General features: G+C 44.6%; 1 protein-coding gene across 10 annotated transcripts in view; it reads left to right on the top strand.

Moving 5' to 3' along the window:
- AGBL5 (AGBL carboxypeptidase 5) overlaps positions 1-21993 on the top strand; it is a 358598-nt gene that overhangs the window by 199674 nt on the left and 136931 nt on the right. For all 10 annotated transcript variants that reach the window (XR_011203584.1, XR_011203583.1, XM_069233618.1 and 7 more), the window contains 3 exons: positions 1164-1299; positions 14111-14295; positions 21392-21588. Coding sequence is in view for 8 of the 10 variants with exons in the window: in XM_069233618.1 (XP_069089719.1) it covers positions 1164-1299; positions 14111-14295; positions 21392-21588 (518 nt within the window). In the remaining 2 variants the exon portion in view is untranslated. The remainder of the gene's footprint in view (positions 1-1163; positions 1300-14110; positions 14296-21391; positions 21589-21993) is intronic.

The raw sequence follows: 21993 nt of genomic DNA, 5'->3' as shown, positions 1-21993 counted from the left end.
AAGAAAAGAATGGTTTCAGATTAAGTTGTTAGTGTTTGTGAATGGAGTGATGGGTTGGGTGATTGAGGTGAGTCCTCCTCCCCACCCCACACCAAGGGTAGTCTTTTTTGTATGCATTTTTAAGAGTCCCCTTTTAAGTCTGACCCTGAGAGATTCAGCCCTCCTGCAAGTGCAAGTATGAACTATCTTACCAACATGCGCAGGAGCGACTGACCGGCCATAACACACACTAGCTCCCATGACTTACCTGAGGATGATACATATTGGATGACAATCATTCCTGCCAGAGAATACTACTAGTTAGTGAGTACAGGGATGCACCTCCTTTTAATATGGATTCACAAGAACACACTGTATTGTGTATTGCAAAAGCCTGGTTCTAATGCAGACTGTGGGCTTTATTGCAGAAATAAAAATAATGATGAAAATCAAACATGAGATACATGTAAGTACAAAAACAAATGGCAAAATATCAGATGGTGAACTTTAGGAAAATCAGTGATGTAATCAATCTTATCACAATCCTTCCCTTCCTAGCTAATGTCTGTTAGCACCAAAATGTGTGTAATGAATAAAACAGGTTTTCTAGTGGCCTTTTTACACACTTACCTTTCACTCATAGCTACTCAGTGTTTCTCAGTCTGCAGCAAGCAAGGTCACTTTGTCTTTAATTTGTCCTCCTGTGCTTGAGAAAGCTACAAATAGTACCACACTTGCCCCTGATTAGAGCTATTGATGCACTATCTACTAATGTTAAGGCATCACTCTGTACAATAAGCAAAACCATGAATTGTTAATTAATAAAATAATAAATTAATGCCACAAGGGGCTCAAAAGCGGGAAAATGCAAAAGCACTCTTTACGTTTACATCTTAGGCTGTCGATAGGGTTAGGCTGGGGATGGGGCAGGGCAGTTTTTCTTGGTGATGGGAGAAACATTTCAGAAGTTAAGGAAACACTCCAGGTGTACAGTGCATCACTTTGTTCTTGGTGATGGGAGAAACATTTCAGCAGTTAAGGAAACACTTCAGGTGCACAGTGCATCACTTTGTAGGTAATATTGTGCTAATTTGTTGCATGTTTGAAACACCAAAAAATTAAGTACTTCTCTTTTGTAAAATGACTTCTAACTGGAGATGTCACTGTCTTGTTTTTGAATGTAGCTACACATTGGAATGCAACTATAACACTGGGCGGTCTGTCAACGCTATCCCTACAGCTTGCCATGACAATGGCAGGGCGAGCCCCCCTCCTCCTCCAGCGTTCCCACCCAAGTACACCACAGACATATTCGAGCAGGTAAATTTGAACTTGTACCATTAAGAACACAAGTCTAATTCACTTTGTGAAAATAAAGCAGTCAAACACCATCTGGAAAGTTGTGGTGGCTTGTTTTGGTGTTAATATTGCTTTTTACAGCTACAGTCTTAAAAATGTTTGTTCTCTGCCTTAGGTCCTCATTTCCGTGATTGACCCACTTCACACCAAAATGTCTGAGTTTCATCTTTTTGAGAAAGTCCCAGTTTTAGGAATCTGTGTTTTCTGTATGTTTATATAATTGGTGTATTCTGTGTCCCTATACCCTGTCTTTCACGAAACCAGAAAGCCACACCTTTTCTGTCTTCACCTAGAGTAATGGTGTCCTCTTTCTATCTATACTTCGCCCTTTTATTGTTTGTTTTTTGTTCCAAGCTGTTCCCATGTGCTTAATATCACTAACCTTACAGTAACGCTCTCCAAAAACAAATGTGTGTGTACAAAACCGGATTACACAGTGATAATACCAGTGCAAGTCTCCACTCTGTAGATTTCAGGCCTGTCATCAAAGGGTGATCCTAGGCACTTTACTACTAGAGTTAAGCGTTTTCTTGGTGTCAAGCTGTATGAAAGTGACTCATGGAGGGCTAGGGGTGTATGGAGAACATACTCTTCCGGTTTTGCCCCATGTGCTACAGTAAGTTCCAGTGGTCATTCCATTACCACATGTGCAATCCTTGTTTGCCAAGAGACTTAGGAACCAAGCTGTTAGGCCAGTTAGAGAATCAAAAGCCAATTGGGTATAGGCAGTGCCAGCACCCTACAGAGCCATCAGCATCGTGCCCCGCTTCTCCGAGGAAACCTCTACTGCTCTCCTTAGCATTGGTAAAGGAAACCGGGGATGGTAGGATTCCGAAAGTGTGAACAGCTCCTTCCTTATTACTCAGCTGGATAAGTCTCTGAAGTTTTGGGCAAGCTCCCACCACCCTGGCTTTAGGAAGTTGACTCTTTATGTAATATATCAATAACTAGATGGGAAACATCTTTATTAATAAAAGCAGATCCACAGAAGCCTTTCCAGCGAAGGCTTCACAATGAAACAGTCTTTACAATGACTGTTTTAGCAACTAAATATTTTACCACGTGTATGCCTTTACAACAAATTTCTCCAATCCTTGTATTGTCCCTTCTGTGCCAGGCTACCTATGTGCAATTACCGGGCTGAGCACAATGATAGTCTAACATGCTGAGCCTACATACACGTTCATGTGTAACCAGCACCTGTGCCTCTCGCCGTAACTGCATCGCAGCAGCCTTATCTCAAAAGGCGAACACTGGCAGTAAACCCACTCAGTCCTATTATTGTGAATTTATCGCGAGGGAGGCTTATGTAGTGAGACACACAGTAAAGGTCCAAATACTGGGTGGTCAGATTGAAAAATCCTGAAGAAATAAATGGGCGGAGCCAATTTACTACATAAGTATTATGTATTTTTATGATTGGATTACTGTGCATAGTTTGATATTGCTGAGGCTCACATAACAAAATTGCAGCCACACATTAAATGTGTGTATTCGACAGATGAAGTGTGACATTCTTTAGCTATCTGGATATTTTAGAGATGGGTCTCTCTGTTGCTTCCTTGAAATTTCTTAACCACAAAAACATCATTTGATTTATTGTTTGTAGTCCAAAATATGTATTGGAAAAGCTCAAATAAATCAACCTTTTCTAGTCTCACCATATTGTCTGCTTCGCAAAAGTGTATAGAATCTGGAGCTGTTTCACGGCCACATGATTGACAAGCACTGCAAACTTTTTCAGAAGGTGGCAAATTGCTGAATCAGACAATTCTCTCTATTTGTTCACAATCTCCTAAACCTGGAAAGGTAAGGAGAATTAAAAAGCCTGGCTTCCGCTTTAACTTGTTTATGGGTAGAACACTGAGCATAGCAGCATATTCAACATTCTTGGTTGGGAAGAAATTGAGGCAGGTTCTGTAGGGTTTTGTACAGTTGAAGTGTGAGCAATTCTGCTGCTGCAAGTGCATTATCTGGAACAGATAAAACTAAATTTAACCACAGTCCTGACTTTCTTCTACCCTGTGACCTGGTAGGATAATTTCCCGTGGAGATATGATCTTAGAGGTTTTCCAGCGTGAATGTTATCTGGATTCACATGCTGTGCATTATTCCACCATATGATGTTTCACTTAGTATGACTTCATATACCATTAGAGGCAGTGGTGGAGCAAGCAATTCATAGTGACAAAAAGATGGAGAGCTACTTGCTGAAGAAACTGGGTTTCTCCAATCCATCCCTTTGGAGGGCCAGTTATCCCGATGGCCATGAGTTAATTCAATGAGAGTAGTTAGTACAAAGAGAGGAGTGGGTGTAAGCAGCACCTTGGGTCTGACCTCTTCTACAGCATTCCAATGGCTGTAGAGTAGGATAGATGAGAAGTCCAAGGTAACCAGCTAGCTAATTGAAATCAGACACAAATATACAGCTGAGGATGGTGTCTCTGCAAAAGTAAAAGGGCAGTAGACATCTCAGCAAAATAAAGGTAGTTCTCTCTGTGCAGTACTACAAAGAAGCCCAGGTGAGATGGAAAAATTTTACCTCTGTCAAGTGTGTTCAAAACAGCGTCATAGACTGTGAATTGAGATATTACTGTTTTCAGAGTAAAGAGTGAACTGTAGAGGAGACGCCATATTGATCAGGTCTAGATTTCAGACCGGAATGGCAGTCCTTTCAGTTTCCTTTTAGGGATCTTATTGAGAATTTGAGAAAACGTCTGGTGAAATTCTCAGGGAAATATTTGAACTTGAACCAGCAGGCATAATTACAAAGGAGGACAGAGTGACTCACCATGGAGAGAACTGCCATCCGGGACCCCAGTGCCACATTTCTATCCCTAAAACTGTACTATTGTTCCCCAGTTGGCAGTACATTTGCTCACTATAAGGCCCTAGTAAATGGTACCCCTGCTACATAGGGCATGGGTACCAAAGCAGGACCCCAAGGGCTGCCGCATGTATTGTGCTACCTTCAGGGACAGCTCACCTAGCACATGCAGACCGCCATTGCAGGCTGCGTGTTCTGGTGAAGCTAATGTGAAAACGTGACACAGCCTGTGTGCCATGTCCCCTAACACTGCGTGCAATGTATGTAAGTCACCCCTGCAACAGGCTTTACAGCCCTAAGGCAGGGTGCATTATATTACATGTGAGACATAGCTGCAAGAGCAGATATGCTTCTGCTATGCCTTTGTCGATTCCTAGGCACAGTGAGTGAACAGGGAAGCCATTTTAAGTACATGTGCTGGACATTGGTCAGTACGAGTTCCCCAGCTACATGATGGCTTCACTGAAAATAGGTATCGAACATCTTGTATTGTTAATTCCTCACTTATGCCAGTGATGGATTCATCAATACATGCACCCAGAGGGCACCTTAGAGGTGCTTCCTGAAAACATACCATCTACCCGTGTGCTGGCTGACTAGTTTTAACCAGCCTGCCACCAACAGACAATTTTCTGACCCCCAAGGGTGAGATTCTTTGCTCTCGGGCAGCCAGGAACAAAGCCTGCTATGGTGTTAGCACACCCCTCCTAACAGGATGATCTGCAGATCTGCATTCCAAGGCCGGGTACTTCAGAAAAGCCCACCTCCATTGGTAGGCAGATCTCGCTTCCCTCAGAAGGGATATACTGCCCCCCTGCCCCAGGGCACATTTGGCACCTGGACAGGCAGGGAAATTAGTAGCCTGGAAGGTGTACCCCACTCTAAGGTCAGTTCCACCCTCCCAGGTAGGCTGCCTGATGTGGACACAAATTTTGAAAGTCTACCATCTTGGTGATGATAAGGTTATGCCCACTTCCCAAAAAAAGTTGTGTAGGGGGCATAGTGACCCCAGGGGTAAGTAGGTAATTCACAACTACCCTACACTCCCTTAAATGCCCCTGAATTTAGTATTTAGGGGAGCTGCAGGTACCAAGAAATCAGATCCTTCTGACCTGAACACAAAAGAAAGACTCCAGAGAAACAAAAAGCAAGAACTGACGACAAGTGACTAACTCAGCGCCAACCCTGCCAGCTAGCCCGGTAACTTCGACAACTGCGAGGAAGACGCATCGTCCTGCAGGTGCTGAAACTTCCAAAAGTCTGGGAAGACTACCAGCCTTCACCCCAGCACAAGGAACTCCTGTGGAGTAGCAGAGTTGCTTCCCTACATCGTGCAGGCCCTCAAGAAATACTGAAGAGTACTCCGGACTGCCAAACCCTGGAGCCGGACAGCACCACTGCCCTGTGCCCCTAGTCTGAGCTGAAGTGGGCTAAGAGTGCCAGCGTGGTCCCCAGTCCCACCAGAGATAGTCTCCCCACTGCAACCTTCACATTGACGCATGAAGCCTTTTTGTGTAGGATTCCCTCTTCCGCAATGCCTCAGGTGACGGAAACACAACAATCTACTTCGCCTCTGCACCTGGCCGCATCAGATCAAGGAGAAGAGGACCACTGGTGTCCCTACATCCCTATGCCTGGTAAGACCTGAACCCACTTGTTGGTTTGACCAGACTGGACCCATAGTCCACACCTGCAGCCTCTTTCTGCAGGCCTCCCTCTACCACGACCGTCACCAGTGATGGAAACCTGCTCGTCCCTTGTAACCCTGCACCCAGACATCACAGACCTAGGAGAAGAGGACCACTGTTGTCCCTACGACCCAGAGCATTGCAAGAATTGAACCCCCTCGTTGATTTACCCAGACTTGACCCCATCTCTGCCTTCAGTGCCTTGCTGGTCGGACTGATCCCCATTGACTTCCACGGGCACCCAACAGTAAACTGCACCCTTCTGCCCCAGTGCCACCTGAGGTGACCTGTTGGTTTGGCCTAGGACCCTGCCCCATAGTCACCGTAAGTCTGGAAGAATGATTGTGTAAGTTACTGTTGAATACCTGTTTGTCATACTTGTTTTTCTTCCATAGGATAACATTGCAGCTTCAGAAAATTGCACTGGTTTGACTTTTCAAGCATTTGATAATTTCTATTACAAAACGTACTTACCTGATCATATTGATTCTGGTGCCTATATAGATAGATGGATAGATACCTGATATTTTTTATAAATTGGTGTGTATCTCCTTATTTAGTCTTGTCTTTCATTTATTGACTGTGTGCCTATGGTAAATGTCTAGCACTCCTTTCTGATAACCTTAAGGCTGCTCGACCACACTACCCCCCAAAAAGGCCACCTAGGGACTGCTAGAGCAAACCCCTGTCCACTCATAAGGCAACCCCCAGGCTTTGTGCACAGTATACCTCATTTTGGTATACTATATATAAAGAGCCAGCTTCCTATTAATGTATGCCAATGATCTGGTCTCATTAGACTAGACTCCACCTGCAGTGCCAGATGGATCGCTTGTCAGTTTATAACGGGGACAACTGCTTAATGATAAACTTGAAGGAAACTAAAATAAATACGTTTGGTAATTATAGATGTAGCTGTGTCTGGATAACGTTTATCCCAACGATTGAAGTGAACTATAATTATGTAGATCTTGGTGTTACTTTAAATACTGGTCAGGAAAGCATGAAAACATAAGTTACAGCTGTTTGCAAAGCTCTGAAAAAATTTCAACTATATTTATTGTGGTCATTCTGCATTACCTCTCCTATATGCTTTTATGCTAATTTGCATTGGAAGTTATGTTGTTTGCCTGTTCTCTTGTGTGCCTGCCTTGTTTACTTACAGAAGGCCTGTGATAAGTTGCTCTGAAATAAAGCAGTTGCTGATAGATGAATATTTCATGTAAGGCAGTCTTCCATATCTACTCTTATTAAGCAATAACGTAGCAGCATAGAATATGATTGATCCCTCAGATTCAGTTTTAAATCATCTGTGGCAAAACATCTGAAGGAGTAAAGATCTATACTAAAAAGATTTTTAGGGTATTCTGAAAGGTTAATACTGGAATTTTCCCTTACAACAGTTTGGAATAATGAAGCGATTATTAGCAGCTATTTGATTTATACTAAGGAGAATATCTGATCGAGACTTCTAGCTGCAGATTCCGTACCTTTGAATTCCCTAGCGTCCGATTCTAATCCGGAATTGTTTTGCTGAGCAATACCATGCACACGCTGTCTGGTGATGTCGTTCTGATCTGTATTTCGTCCGGTTCCACGTGGCTTCGTCAGCGTCGTTGAAGCTGTCTGTGACATCAGTCGCCTATGAAGGCACCACTCCGGCACGTGTACGTTAGTTCTTTTCCTTCCGCGCTGGTTAAGCACAGGTCCAGAATCGGGCTACTCTTTGTTTTTTTTTGGCAAGCCTTTTTTCGTCCTTTTGTGGAAGAATATTTTAGTCTGTGCGAGGAAGATGTCATCCAGGAAGACCCGGTTCAAGCCTGTGGTGCCTGTCATCACACCATGTCGGTGATGGACCCCCACCAGGTATGGCTCTGGTGCCTCGACAGGGACCACGACTCAGTCATGCTCCGACTGCTGGGCTAAGGCCCGAAGGCTTTGAGAGAGCGGTCTATAAAGCTCATGGTGGCCCGGCAGTCGACTTTGGTCGGCACGACTCCTCGGAGGTCACAGTCCCGCTCCAGGAGGAGGACGCGTGACTGCTTCAGGAGCCCCAAGCCCTCTTCTTCTCACTCGTGGTCCTTGGGGCATTCGGGGAAGAGGCACAAGAAGAAGAAGAAGTCCAAGCGGACTTCGACTTTGCTACATCCGTAGGCCAATGCGGCGTCTCGGGAATGTCGACGTTCTGAGCACGGTTCCCCAGAGCCCGTTGCCAGGGCCGACTTCACGTCTTTCCCCCCTTTTCCGGGAGACAGAGCGACTCTCGCTCAAATTAAAGACTTCTACAAAGCCATGTGCCTCATTTTTGAGTGGGCTGCCCCGCGGGTGGTTCCTCTGACTCTGCGGGGGAGAGCAGGGGCCCCATTGGGTTCGATGCTGGCGGCTTTGGTGCTGTTGGGGACCCAGGATCCGATATTGGATTCGGACCGGTGCCTGTTCCACACAGTCAGCCTCCTCTGGCACAGGGCCCGACGTCACCGCTCCCCCTACCCCTGGTGCCTACTGTTGGTGGGATCCCCATCCTCATTCCAAATGATCTGGAGCCAGAACAGCGTCCAATGATGCCAATTCCGACTTCGACGGTGCCGACTAGCCCCCAGATCAGTGCTTGCTTATTTCGATCAACCAGGCACAGGTGAGTAATGGGAGAGGTCTGAGGACCCTTTGGATTATGAATTAGAGGAGCAGGACTGGTATAAGGAACTAGGGGAAGCCAGTCGACTGGATACTTCTCCAGATACTGGCATGCTCTCACCTCCTTCTGTCGATGTGGAGGAGGGAGCATCATAGCCCATGATGGTGCGTAAAGGGTCTGAGGTCTTGGACCTGGAGTTGCTACGGTGCCAGTCAGGACTAACATCCTGACAGAGCTGCATCAGCCGGGGATTGCTACGTCAGAGCCGATGTTACCCTTTAATGAAGTCCTAACTGATGTCCTGCAGGGGCATGGTCCAGACCCAGCACAGGGGCTCCTGTAAATAGATCAATTGGCCACTGCCATCTAATAGCTACTACAGACCCTAGTTTCCTCACCCAACACCCCACCTCAGAGAGCTTGGTGGTCCAAGCCTCCACTTTACGAGGTGCCTTCTCTTTCACTCCCTGGGTTGGGAATCCAAGAGGTTGGACCAACTTGGGAAAAAGATGTTTTCTTCCTCCAGCCTGGCATTGAGGTCTGTAAACATGTCATGCCTATTGGGCTGTTTTTCCCATACTTTATGGGATAAGGTGACACATATGCTGCCCCAAGTCCCGGAGGGAGTATGGGGGACACTCACCCAAGCTGTCAAGGATGGGAGAGATTCAGCGAAGTGTGGCTTAGACACGACCGACTCACTGGGAAGGGCGATTTCCTCGTCAGTGGTCCTTCGTCGCCATGCCTGGCTTCGTACTACTGGCTTTTCAGGGGATGTCCAGGCAAATCTGTTGGACATGCCCTTTGATGGCTCTTGCCTTTTTGGAGAGAAGGCAGACTCAGCGCTCGAACGGTTCAAGGACTTTTGTCCTCTCGGCACCCGTTCGCCAGCAGTCTGCCTATTGCCCCTTTCGAATCTTCGGGATGGTCGGGGTACCACGCCAACCACAGGTCAGCCCCTGTCCTCCAGCTTTACAGCATCCAGTGTGAGGACGAGGTTGTACCCTCAGGCCCAGAGGGTCTAGTCTGAGGTCGGCCACCACCCAGCCCCCTCTTCCTCAACGCCCAAGCCCTCCTAGTATGGTTCTGCAAGACCATGCTTGTCCAGTTGGAGGGAGGATTCAATTTGATCTCTCTCACTGGTGGTCCATAACATCGGAGAAATGGGTCTTGCAGATCATACAGAAGGGCTATTCTCTCCCCTTCCAGTCTTTCCCTCCCTCTATCCCTCCTTTAAAAGAATGGCTGATAGAAGATCATTTAATCTTGCTCCGTGAGGGAGTTACGGCTCTCTTGGCCAAGGGAGCCATAGAAAGGGTCCTGATGTCAGAAGTAGGCAGTGGTTGTTATTCCTGCTACTTTGTGATTCCAAAGAAAAACAAAGGTCTTTGCCCTATTTTAGATTTTTAAGGGATGTCAATCTCTTCCTCAGAAAGGAGAAATTCAAGATGCTCACTCTTGCTCAGGTCTTGTCTGCCCTAGACCATGGAGACTGGATGGTAGCGTTGGACTTGCAGGATGCGTATTTTCACATCCTCATCCTTCCCGCCCACAGGTGTTACTTGCGGTTCAAGGTGGGCCACAGGCATTTTCAGTTTACTCTGCTCCCCTTCGGTCTTACCACTGCCCCTCGGGTGTTCACCAAGGTGATGGCGTTGGTGGCAGCTCATCTGCGCAGGTTAGGGATTCCAGTCTTCACCCTACCTTGACGACTGGCTGTTGAAGGCTTCTACGCCCGAGGCTCTTGTCACCCACCTTCAGACTACGGCGGACCTCCTGCATTCGCTGGGGTTCACTATAAACGTGCTGAAGTCACACCTGACTCCCTCTCAGAAACTCCTTTTTATCTGAGCTGTTCTGGATACAGTGCAGTTTCGGGTTTATCCTCCCAAGCAACAACTCCAGGATATTCAGGTTATGATACTGATGTTTCGGCCTCTATCCTGGATTTCGGTGAGACAGACTCGGAGGCTGTTGGGACTCATGGCTTCCTGCATCCTGTTAGTCAAACATGGCAGATGGCATATTAGGGCTCTGCAGTGGGACCTGAAGTTCCAGTGGGCACAGCATCAGGAAAATCTTGCCGACACTGCTCAGATCTCGGAGGGAACTGCAAAAGACCTGCAGTGGTGGTAAATGAACTGCGATTGGGTCAGAGGCAGACTCCTCTCCCTTCCTCAACCAGATCTTAGAGTAGTGACGGATGCGTCACTTCTGGGATGGGGCGGCCATCTGGGAGAGGTGCAGAATAGAGGTCTCTGATCTCCGCCAGAATCCGGACTCCAGATCAACTTGCTGGGGCTCCGGGCGATCCGAATAGCATTGAAAGCATTTCTTTCTATTGTGAAAGGGAAGATAGTGCAGGTGTTCATGGACAACACCACAGAAATGTGATATTGCAACAAGCAGGACAGTGTGAGATTGTGGACCCTTTGTCAATAAGCTCTGTGTCTCTGGACATGGCTAGATCAGCAGGGCCTTACCCTGGTGGTTCAACACCTGGAAGGTTCTCTGAACGCCAGCGTGGACGAACTCAGCCATCGATGCCTAGCGGATCACGAATCGTATCTCCATCCAGAGGTGCTGCAAGGGGTCTTTCAGCAGTGGGGATAGCCTTGGTTTGATCTGTCCGCCTCCGCAGAGAACCCGCAATGTCTGCAGTATTGTACGTTGGAGTTTCCAAGGTGTCAATCGCTTGACAAAGCTTTTCGTCGCAAGTGGAATTCAGGCCTCCTATACGCTTTTCCATCCTTACCACTTCTACCAGAGTTCTCAAGAAGATCAAGAACAACCAGGCCCAAGACATCTTAGTGGCTCTGGATTGGGCACGAAGAGCCTGGTATCCTGAGCAGCTCAAAATGAGTGTCAATCCTCCAATCAGGCTGCCCCTTCAGAAGGTCTTCTGTCGCAGCAGCAGGGAAGGTTCTCTACCTGAACCTGTCCACTCTTCCCTTCATGTGTGAAGATTGAGCGGTGGCAGTTGATAGCTTTTGACCTTCCTCCTGAAGTCTGTAAAGTCATTTTGGCAGCCAGGCGTCCCTCCACTAAAACGGTATACGCTTGCCATTGGAAACGCGTTGTATATTATTGTGCAGAAAGGTCTATAGATCCTCTTTCTGCTTCTATTTCTGATATTCTTCTCTTCATTCTTTCCCTTGCCCAGCAGGGTTCTGCCTTGGGGACTCTCAAGGGCTATCTTTCTGCCTTATCGGCATTTCTTCGGCTGCCTGATCAGCCTTCTCTGTTTAAATCCCCCATTGTACATAGATTGCTCAAACGGCTTGTACATATGTTTCCCCCTACGCCCTTTGTTATGCCCCAGTGGGACTTAAATCTGGTCTTCACATTTCTGATATGTGCTCCTTTCGAGCCTTCGCACAACTGTCCCCTCTGGCTGCTCACCATCATACCAGCCTTCTTGGGGGCGATAGCATCTGTCAGGAGGGTGAGTGAGATGTAGGCTCTTCATCCAAGCCACTGTATCTCACCACGTTCACCAGACAAGGTGGTTCTTAGAACACGTGCCACCCATTTCACCTGGGTCAGAACATTACCTTGCCCACCTTCTTAGCTCCATTGCATCCGTCTAAGGAAGAGGAGCGACTCCACCGACTGGACCCAAAAGAGCGTTTTCATTCTACCTTGACCGCACAAAAGAGTTTTGGGTGGAAGACCAACTTTTTGTGGGGTATGTTGGAGCAAAGAAGGGTCGGACAGTGCAGGAGCGAAGCATTTTGCACTGGGTTGTTCTCTGCATCAATATCTTCTACGCAGTGGTCAAGAAGAAGCCTCTTGAGGGCTTAAGGGCTCATTCTGGCAAGGGCAAAGCTGCTTCCACTGCGCTAGCTCAGGACATACCAGTCCTGGTGATCTGTCAGGTGGCAACACAGGCATGTTTGCAAAACATTACTGCCTGGACAGTCAGGTACGAAGAAACGGGCACTTTGTCCGTTCAGTCCTACAGGACTTTTTAGTGTAAGAACTATCTGCAGCCCACCGCCAGGAGGTTATGGCTTGGGTGTCTATTCAGAGGTAAGGAATCTGCAGCTAGAAGTCTCTATCAGATGAACACGTTTCTTACCTTCGGTAACGCATTATCTGGTAGAGACTCTATCTAGCTGCAAATTCCTTACACCCACCCATGCCTTCCCGCTCTTCGGATATGTCTATTAGGGCTGGGGTTTATCCCTTTTCAGGGCCCTAGTTTTGCACAGACAATTGTTGGTTCGATCCATGCCGCTGCGCTTCTAGCGTGGCAGTTTTGTGGATAAAACAACTGACGTACGTGCGCTGGGGTGGTCACATTATAGGCGACTGTGACATCAAATATGGCTCCAACGACGCTGACGAAGTCACGCAGAGCCGGATGATGCACGCAGATCCGAACAATGTCACCTGATGGCGCTTGCAGGGTATTGCTCAGCAAAAATATCCCGGAATCGAAGCGGACACCAGGGAATTCAAAGGTAAAGAATCTGCAGCTAGATAGTCTTTACCAGATAATGCGTTACCGTAGGTAAGTAACTTGTTCGTTAGGATTATATTTTTATTGGTAATTGTGAACAGTTTATATATTGCTCTAACTCGGTTTCAAGAGATTTTATCAACTGAGACCTTTTAAGACCTTTTACCCATTTCAATATGTATCAGTCCTGGTTTGCTTGTTCTAATATATCATTTAATTGCAGGTCTGTGCAGCTGAATTGTATGGCGCTCTAGTTTTAAATCGTGTATGTGCCTGTATTAACTTAACGATAAAAAGAATTGAGAAAATAAATTTTGCATATTTTTGTTTCACTCAATTAATTGATGGTGGTATATTGCTTGTGCGACAAACTGCATTTTAGTTTTTGTTCCATTGTTCCAAGGACTCGCAAAGCAATATTTGCCATATATAAAAGGCTTTATGATTGATTTTTTTTTTCTTGCCTAGCTCTTATATTTATATTCAATGAATGATACTTTGTCACTCGTTTTTGTATGCTCTTTTTCAGTTCTCAAAGCTAAAACGGTAAAAATTGATTTAACTTCTTAGGTTGGCCTATACAGGAGACCACTATTCCCATTTTATGTTCTAAAGATCTGAAACGTTATTTCCCTGACTCCTGCAAATTCAGCTTACTGTAACATTTCCACAGGTCATAATAAGGCTGTCTATCGGTATTAGTTTTGCCCCCCCCACATCTCGGATGAGTGTGTGCAATTTGACATTGTTCTTTACTATTCCTCTACCACCTGTACGGTGCTTCATTCCTTCCCAGTTTGGGTCATGCTTTTGAGATGGTTAATATTTACATAGAACCCCACTTACAAAGGTATGATGTACTTCAGAGGAGTCTCAAAATATAAATTGGTATTGTTTATATTCAAAAAGCTGCACTGTTTTTGATGTGTCTCACCAAGTGCTTGGAAATTATGTAAATCTGTTCTCAACATTAGGTGATGTTTTTTTTATTTGAGACCCATTATATTTTGTAAGATTGCCATGCAGATTTGTTTTTTGGGAGTGTGACTTTGATGGCAATTTCAAGAAAATAATTCCTTAAATATTACAAATTGCAATATAATATTTTGTTAGTCTCTTGTGCCTAATGCATATGATCATGTGTTTACCCTGTGTAGGTTGGAAGAGCTGTAGCAATTGCAGCACTGGATGTGGCAGAGTGTAACCCCTGGCCCCGGATCATCATGTCTGAGTATAACTGTCTCTCTAATCTGCGGGCATGGATGCTGAAGCATGTCCGGAACATGAAGGGAAACGCTGGCTCGAAGAAGAAAGTGCCCAAGACACCACCTAAGATCAGCAAGTATGGCCTATTCCTGGTCTTGGTTAACAGTTTAATGCATTGCAGCAGAATTACAAATTGGCAGCATCTGGCTGTTTTGGGTGTTAAAAAAAAAAAAAAGAAAAAAAAAAAAGTTATATTATTTGTTTAGTAAACATTGACGGTGTGTGAACCAGTTTACCGGGCAGAGGGTTATTGTCCTATAGGACTTGGAAAGTCAGATGGATGAGAACTAATACTTGACAATAGACATATAGCTCAAAGCAATACTAGATTGAAAGGAAGGGGAAGCAGTGGTAAACTCAAAAGTTTAAAGTATTTCTAGATGGCGCCTGAAATACAGTTTTGGGGGGTGAGGAGGGACTGCTGATACTGGGCAAGGATGGAAGACCCCATTCAAAGTAATATAACCAGATCGTGCAGTTATAAAGCATACTTTGTGTTGCGTCAGGGAATGTGCAGTGATCAAATTGCTAGACTGTTGATCCAGTAATTGTAAAATGGATGGTGTGGGTGAGAAGCGAGATGGATTCTTCATCTTGTGAATCGTTCTGATTTCAATCAGTGTTAACATATTTCTGGACTTGTGCGGTATCTTGTGAAACATTTTCTAAATATATATATTTTGTAAAATCATTTTATAAAGAAAACATGCCCGTTAGAAGCTACGTTTTATTTGACTAAAAAAAGCAGTCCAGAAATGAACTATGAAAGAAAAAAGTATGTAATATGATTGAGAAGTCCTGCTACCACATTAAGAATTCTGAAAGCTGTGCTGCCCCATCACGCATAGCAGAGTTACCCCAGTAGGCTTTTTTGTCAGTAAAGATCCCAGGATTTCTGCTGACTTTGTAGCATTTTTGTTCATTGGAAACTATTTTTTTAAATTTTTTTTACCCATTCACTGCTAGGCCTTTTCCGCCTTAGTGCTGAGCTCTTTTTTTTTAAGCTATTTGGGGCAGTTCATGCTTAGGCCCCCATAATGTTTTGTCGACAAAGTATCCATGCCAAATTTGTGTCCTTTTTTTTCCAACATACTGAGGATTCTAAAGATAGCCCGGGTTTGTGGATATCCCTTCAGGGGACAGAGAATTTAGGCAAAATACAGCTAAATTTGTTTTTTGACGGGGAAAAATGGAAAAATGGTGCTGTGGAATAAAGCATCTGTTTTTCTCTCTGCAAATGGCATCAATGAAGGGTTTGCAGTGTTAATATGATCAGCTTCGAGGAACAGGCAGACTTGAATCAGAAAAACATTTTTCAACAGGAGGGGGCAGATTGGGGGTAATAACTCATCTGCCCACGAGGGGGGCAGAAATACTACACCTATTTGTTTTTTGGGCGAGGGGGCATTGCAGTGCATGCTCTGGGCAGCCCCCTTCCCTACACTTTTCTTTAACAAAAAAAACACAATTGCTGTCTAGTGGGCTTTCAATGCCTGTTCCCACAGGGGGGCAGATCATTTATTATAACTGTTATCTGCACCCCAGGGCGGGCGGAAATACTGTCTATATTTGTTTTGTTGGGGCAGGTGGGGGCATTGGCATGCCCACTTTGGGCAGTCCCTACCCATATGTGTAAAAAAAAAAATCCCTAGGTCTTTTCGGCTCTCTGCCCCCCTGGGGAGTGTAGGGGGTGCAGATCGGGGGCTATTGCCCTCATCTGCCTCCCCTTTCCAATGATAACTCTCCTGTCTGCCTCTGTGCTAGGGGGCTGAGATAGCCCCCTAAGTACTGAGGTACTGAAGCAGTGAAAGTGAAATGAGCTGATCAGCTCATTTCACTTTCGGTTTCTGTGAAATGATGTCAGTGTGTCACACGCTGACCGTCATTTCACTGAAACAAACGAAACCGCCTCAGGAGATAGGGAAGCTTTTACCCATATGCCAATGCTGTTTCTTTGAGAAGGGAATCCCTCTGGTGCCCGCACCAGAGGGATTTCCAGTGCCATGTGTGCAGACTGCCAGGAGCCGTCCGACGCACACGAGCACCGGTGAATCGGACGGTTCCCAGGCGTCCGACAAATCGAAGGGGTTTGTGCTCATTATGTTAGGGTGTCATGTTTATTTTTCTTAGGTAGGTGCCTTTTTTCTAGTTTTAGTTGAGTTTTTTTCCTGTCATCCCCTATAATTCATTGACCTTAATGCTGACCCTATTTCATAGATACCTTTTATGTGGTGGGATAGCACTCTAGAAATGTAAATAAGTGTATGCTTTTTCTGACTTCTAGATTCTCATTCTACTGTAATAGAATCTGTCAGGAAATGCCATTCAGAAGGCTGAGGAACACAGCAGGAGGGGATAACATCAGAGCTAAACTGGAAGAACCTGTCATGAGCCAGGGAAATACTTCTGCAGAGTACCTTATCATTAAGAGAGCCATAGTAGCCATGCGACTTGTTCTTTAGTTGAATTGTATGTTTATAGACTGTACAGAACCTGTCCCTCCTGATCCAGTCGAGTCTATATGACATTCTTGTAAGGACAGCGGTGAGATAACTGCTTACATTGCTGTTTATTCAGTTGACTTATGTTGGTCTATGTTCTGTGTTGTTAATGTCCAAGAAATCTAATAAAGATGGCTCAAAAAAGAGCATCAGCATAGATTATTCTTTCTCCTCTGACCTGGAGTGGAATTGGATAAGTAGATTACCAGATCTGACACTACCCTGGGTCAAGCAGATAAACCTTAAAGTTTCTACCACTGCTAGTTTTCTTGAAGGCACTCAAGAGCTATGTCATCCAACATCAGGAGTTTGGGGCTTCTTGTCTGCTGAGGCTCCTCTTGGTGTTAAGATATTCTCTCCAGAATATGTGGAACCCTCAGTTTAGAACATTGTGCTCATACCAGCATTGGAGGGCTATCCTTTCCCTCTACATAAATTGGAACTATTTCAGGCACGCCTGAAAATATCCTGCATGAGTGCCACTGTAAGTTTATCCTCCCTCCTAGACCATTGAAGGCGGAGACACTGGCATCAGAAAAGCACAGGCAGAAAGGGATAGAGGAGAAGGGCCTAGTAAAGAGTATTCCATAGGGCAACTTGAGAAGCAATGCACAAAGAAAGGTCCCTGGTACAAAGGTCCCACAATGGCGTGCCCCAGGGAGAAATGTCACTGAGATGCATGTCCTAGAAATAATGAACAATTCAGTAACACCCATGAAAAGTACTTCTTAGTAAGGACACTCCAAAACGACTTCACTGAACTAACATGAAGCACAGGATATTCCATCCACCCAAAGTGGGATGTTTGCTCCTCTTAGATCTACAAAATGATGATTGAGACGGTTGCACGATTTGGAGAAGAGGACTAGCGATCCTTACAATCCAACATCAGTAGTTTCATAAACCTTCTGGCAGATGCAACAGTAGTATCAGTGAAAGACGCAACAACATAAGCAGTTTTTCTATCATTAGAAGCCTACCAGAGGAAGAATGGACAAACAACCTTCCTCCTCCGAAGGAACATCTCCAACAGGGAAGCAGTAACTCAGTTGTTCTACCTATGGAGTCCATAAGCCTCCCGGAGAGATGCATTTGCAACTCTCTCACAAAGTCCCAGAAGAGAATAAAAGACTTAATGACAACTGGATGCAAGGTATTGTACCAGTTGGGCACAGGATACTATTTGGCAGTTCTAAACTTAACATTCTACTTGAGGGTGTCAAGGCCTTCCCTCCTAGACTGGCCCATGCAGGATGTTCATCCAGAGAGTCCTTGAACAGTAGAGCTACACAAACATCTATTCTTATTAGATCTTGGTCAAGATGAAAGACCCGAACAAGCAATATTGACCAATACAAGATTTTAAGATTAAACATACTAATCGAAAGAAAATGTCAGTTACCATTATTTTGGTAGTACACCAGATCTATCCTCTTGCATCAAAGAGAAGGGATGTGTGGAATTGACTTATATGATCCCTAATTGGGTATCCCAGTCACCCAAAAAAAAAAAAAATGTATGTGGTTCCACATTGATAAAAATCCTTACCAATACATACTATTCCCAATCGCCCTGAACATCAGTCCCTATGTATTCTCTGAATGTGTGATGGTAGTTTTATGTTATCACAGAGGAACCTTCATGTGCTCTACCCTGAATAATTGTCTAGGCAACCCCAGGTCTCAACATTAAGTGACAAAAGACCCACAGATCACAAACATTCACTGAGATATAGATCTCTGCATCCGAGACAGATTGATTCTGCCTTTAATTTATGGCGCCCTGTACTTAGAAGTAGGTGCACAAAAATGGTGTCTTTAGCAGAGAGATTGGATGATCTTGTTCATAATTCAGTCAAGTGTACTCACTTCTGAGCTTCACGGCACTGTGCAGCTACCTGACACTGATTGTCAGATTGCATGAGACCTTATCAGGAATGCTTGAAAGCTCATAGTGCCTGTTTGGACAAAAGTCAATTGAACAACCAGATAAAGATGTTCTTTCTTACCTTGTTCATGTGTCTGAGCTGTCCTACAAATTTCCTCCAGTGAAATCGACAGTTCATTAACAGTTTCATCCTTTGATACTGTTCGTCTTCAGAGAGGTGCCATGTTGACTTGGAACACTGTGCTTCCCCGTTCTGAGTAAGGGTGGCTTCTGCACCTCTTTGCTGGTTTTGTGCTTACTACGTTTGAGTTTCCATGTATCCTTATGGGAATCTTACTGACTCGCCTTGGTTTTATCGTTGTCCAGTTCCCATAACTGGGATTCATTGCCTTCCTTGTACATAGGTGTGTAGCCATAGTTACTTGACTGGTGAATCCCTCATGGCTTTCCTCCATGTTGGATGACATCCAGTTCACAACAGTACAGATGCAGTAGCACGTGAAGTCTAGCAAACTAGCAGCTCCAGACCAGTACGTTAATTATCTTCCCCGTTTTTCTTCTCAGCTTGGAGAGAATATATTCCAGTCCCAGGAGACAGCACTACTGAGATATTAAACTTAAAAACAGAAGGAGAGTCTATCTTTTTCCATTCGTCATCTCGCAATTCAGTTGTGATGCTGGCTCTGTGCAAACAATTCCCAGTTCCACCGCTTCTGGAAATTAAGAAAACTGTAAACGCATAAATATTGCAAAGACTACACAATGCTTCTCTAGAGTTGGAGATCAATTGCAATTAAAAGTTTCCGGATAGCATCAGTTACCTTTTCACTTTTCAAACGAACTTCTGTACCTGGATTTTCCCTCCCGGTTGGGAGTGGTAAAAGCATCCATGGGGCTGCGCTCCTCCTCGACTGGTCAGTGTAATTCTGTTATTACTTTCTTCCCTGTGCTTAATTTTTAGAACCAGCTCTTCCTTTGAAGGCAAGCTCCTGCTGCCTGGTGTCCTGATCTCACCTCAGCAGAGTGTTTATTTTTTGCCCCTTCCATTTGCTGATCTTGAGAGGCAGCTGCTGGAAGAACTAGCGTGTGCACATTTGAATAACTCAATAGTATGTGCTGCTAGAAGGGAGTCGACTGCAAGATAATACTACGAGTAAATAGCTTAGAGTTTGTAATTGGTCTTTGGGGCAGAAGATTTGATGGGTACAAGAGGATTTTTGTGTTAGCTATTTTAATTGGAGGTTATGCAGCATGAAATAAGGCAATCCATCCACAAGAAACATCAGGTAGCACACTTGATCCTGTATTTGTTGCCATTTAGGTAAAAACTAATTTGGAACCTTTTTCTTAAGGACATAATCTGAACTTGGGAGAACACTTTCGGGGTAACACTCTTGAGGGGTGCACAGAAAAATTAGGAGAGACGAAAAAAAAAACATGCAAGTGACAAAGTAAGAAGAAACCATATTATGTCAACTATACCCATTATCAAGCATAAATACCCAGGCCCATGTTCCTCTCTTGGGAGTTCAAACAGGAGAGTTATCAGGTTAAAATCTGAGTCGCTTCCAGTCCTGCAATTTTATTCTAGGGTTCTGGAAGGTGATCTTGACCCTCTAAAAGCACTATTGGTCAGGCATTGGGGCGTATTTTGGTACTGCCACTCATATTCTTGTTGCAAAAGTAGGATATGCTGTGTTATTCTGATAGACTCTTGTAGTACCAAACCATAATTGGCGAGCCTGCCCCTCAGCAGGCACTAAATTTCATTTGGTTTCTCAAATGCACATGTATTTGTGAGAATAAAAGATCTACCTGCCCTGGAAGATTTTGGCGATGATCTCTGATAAAAAATTAAAAAAATGCTAAGCTTCAGGCTTTGTTCTGAAAGGACCTAACATACTTTTCCTCAAAGCAAAGACATGCTTTTTCCTGTTGTTACCGTCTTTATAACAAAGGGTCATTCAAAACATGAAATCTCAGTTTTGTTTTTACTTCAACTTTGTGGTTATCAGCAGAGGTAATAATATCCAGACTAAATGTTTTAGAGCTTTAAAAGTCTATCTAGAAAGTAGAGCTCCTTTCACAGCTTCTGATTATCTCTTCTCAAGTTATGAATGCCTCTTTCTTGTCAATAAGGCACTAATGCTACAACTGCCAGGTGACTAATGCTGTCTGTTTTAGAATCTGACTGTGTTTAGAATCGGTGCCTGTATTTGCACCTACGTTGCTTGATGAGTGGTCTGTATGATGTTTCTCACAATTGGAGGTCCTGAGGTGAACTTCCCCAGTAATAGCGCTGACACAGGTGAATACCAGAAGACTCCTTCAGGTTCTTCAATGTCAAACAGTGTTCCTGGTGGCATATGGTTGGAGTGGAGGGATCACCTTCACCCTAGAAAGAGAATGGTAGAGGCACACAAATGGCTGTTTGCATGCAAACTGCATGATGTAAATGGGCCTCACAACTGGAGGAAAAGAAAATTTAATTTGTGTGGATTGTTGAACCGATTGAAGTCTGAATACAATAACAAAACCAGACCCCCAGGAAATTGTAGGGAGATTTGAAGTTCTGAGACAGGGCAAGAAGCAGCATGTGAATGTACAGTAGGCCTGTTACCAGCAAAATAGCTGGTATATATGTCTTTTAAATCGTTAATTGTTGCTCACGTATTCATGGAACACAAATGTTACAGCTGTTGGCTTTCATAAAATTATTTTGTTTTATTAACTTTTTTTCTTTTAGAAAACTTACAAAATATCCTCTTGATTTCTGTTTTTTAGTGCTAATCCTGTGTTGTGCTCTGAGAACACGCTGGGCAGGGCCCGGAGTTTTAGCAATGGCACAAGCAGCAGTAGTCAGCAGAATTCTCCCCAGATTAAGCCAACTGGCAGCTTCACGTTCAGCAGTAACAGGCCTTCTGGCTCTATGTCCATGAGCCAAAGTCCGCAGAAGAGCAAGGTCCTGGGACCTGTGCGAGGTAAGCTGAGCGTGCTGCCCTGCTGGCGACCTATGTTTGATTCTGTGCGCTACATTTGGTACTGCTGTGATAAAAACTGACCCTAAGATGCCACCTCCACACCAGTGTGCCTCGTTTATCTTCCAAATAAAATGTGCTCTTGCGAAATAGGAATTGTTCACTGTTGGATACTGTTGATCGGAAGTTGTCTGCAGTAATTGTTGTCCTTGTGAAGACTGTGCGTTACATTAGACGAAATGGGAATCATTCTATGAAATGAGAATTGTAACCAGAACCTTTGCTGACTAAGCACTTGAATCAAGAGTCTGCAGATCAGAAGCTGAAGATCACGTGTTGACCAGACTGACTTCTGCTGATGCTTTGAGACTCCAGCGGGTTACGTTTTCTCATGTATCTTCTTTCGTG

This window comes from Pleurodeles waltl, chromosome 5 (assembly GCF_031143425.1).
Source record: "Pleurodeles waltl isolate 20211129_DDA chromosome 5, aPleWal1.hap1.20221129, whole genome shotgun sequence".
Taxonomy (NCBI): Eukaryota; Metazoa; Chordata; class Amphibia; order Caudata; family Salamandridae; genus Pleurodeles; species Pleurodeles waltl.
Note: the sequence above shows the minus strand (reverse complement) of the source record. Positions and strands in the feature narration are given on the sequence as shown.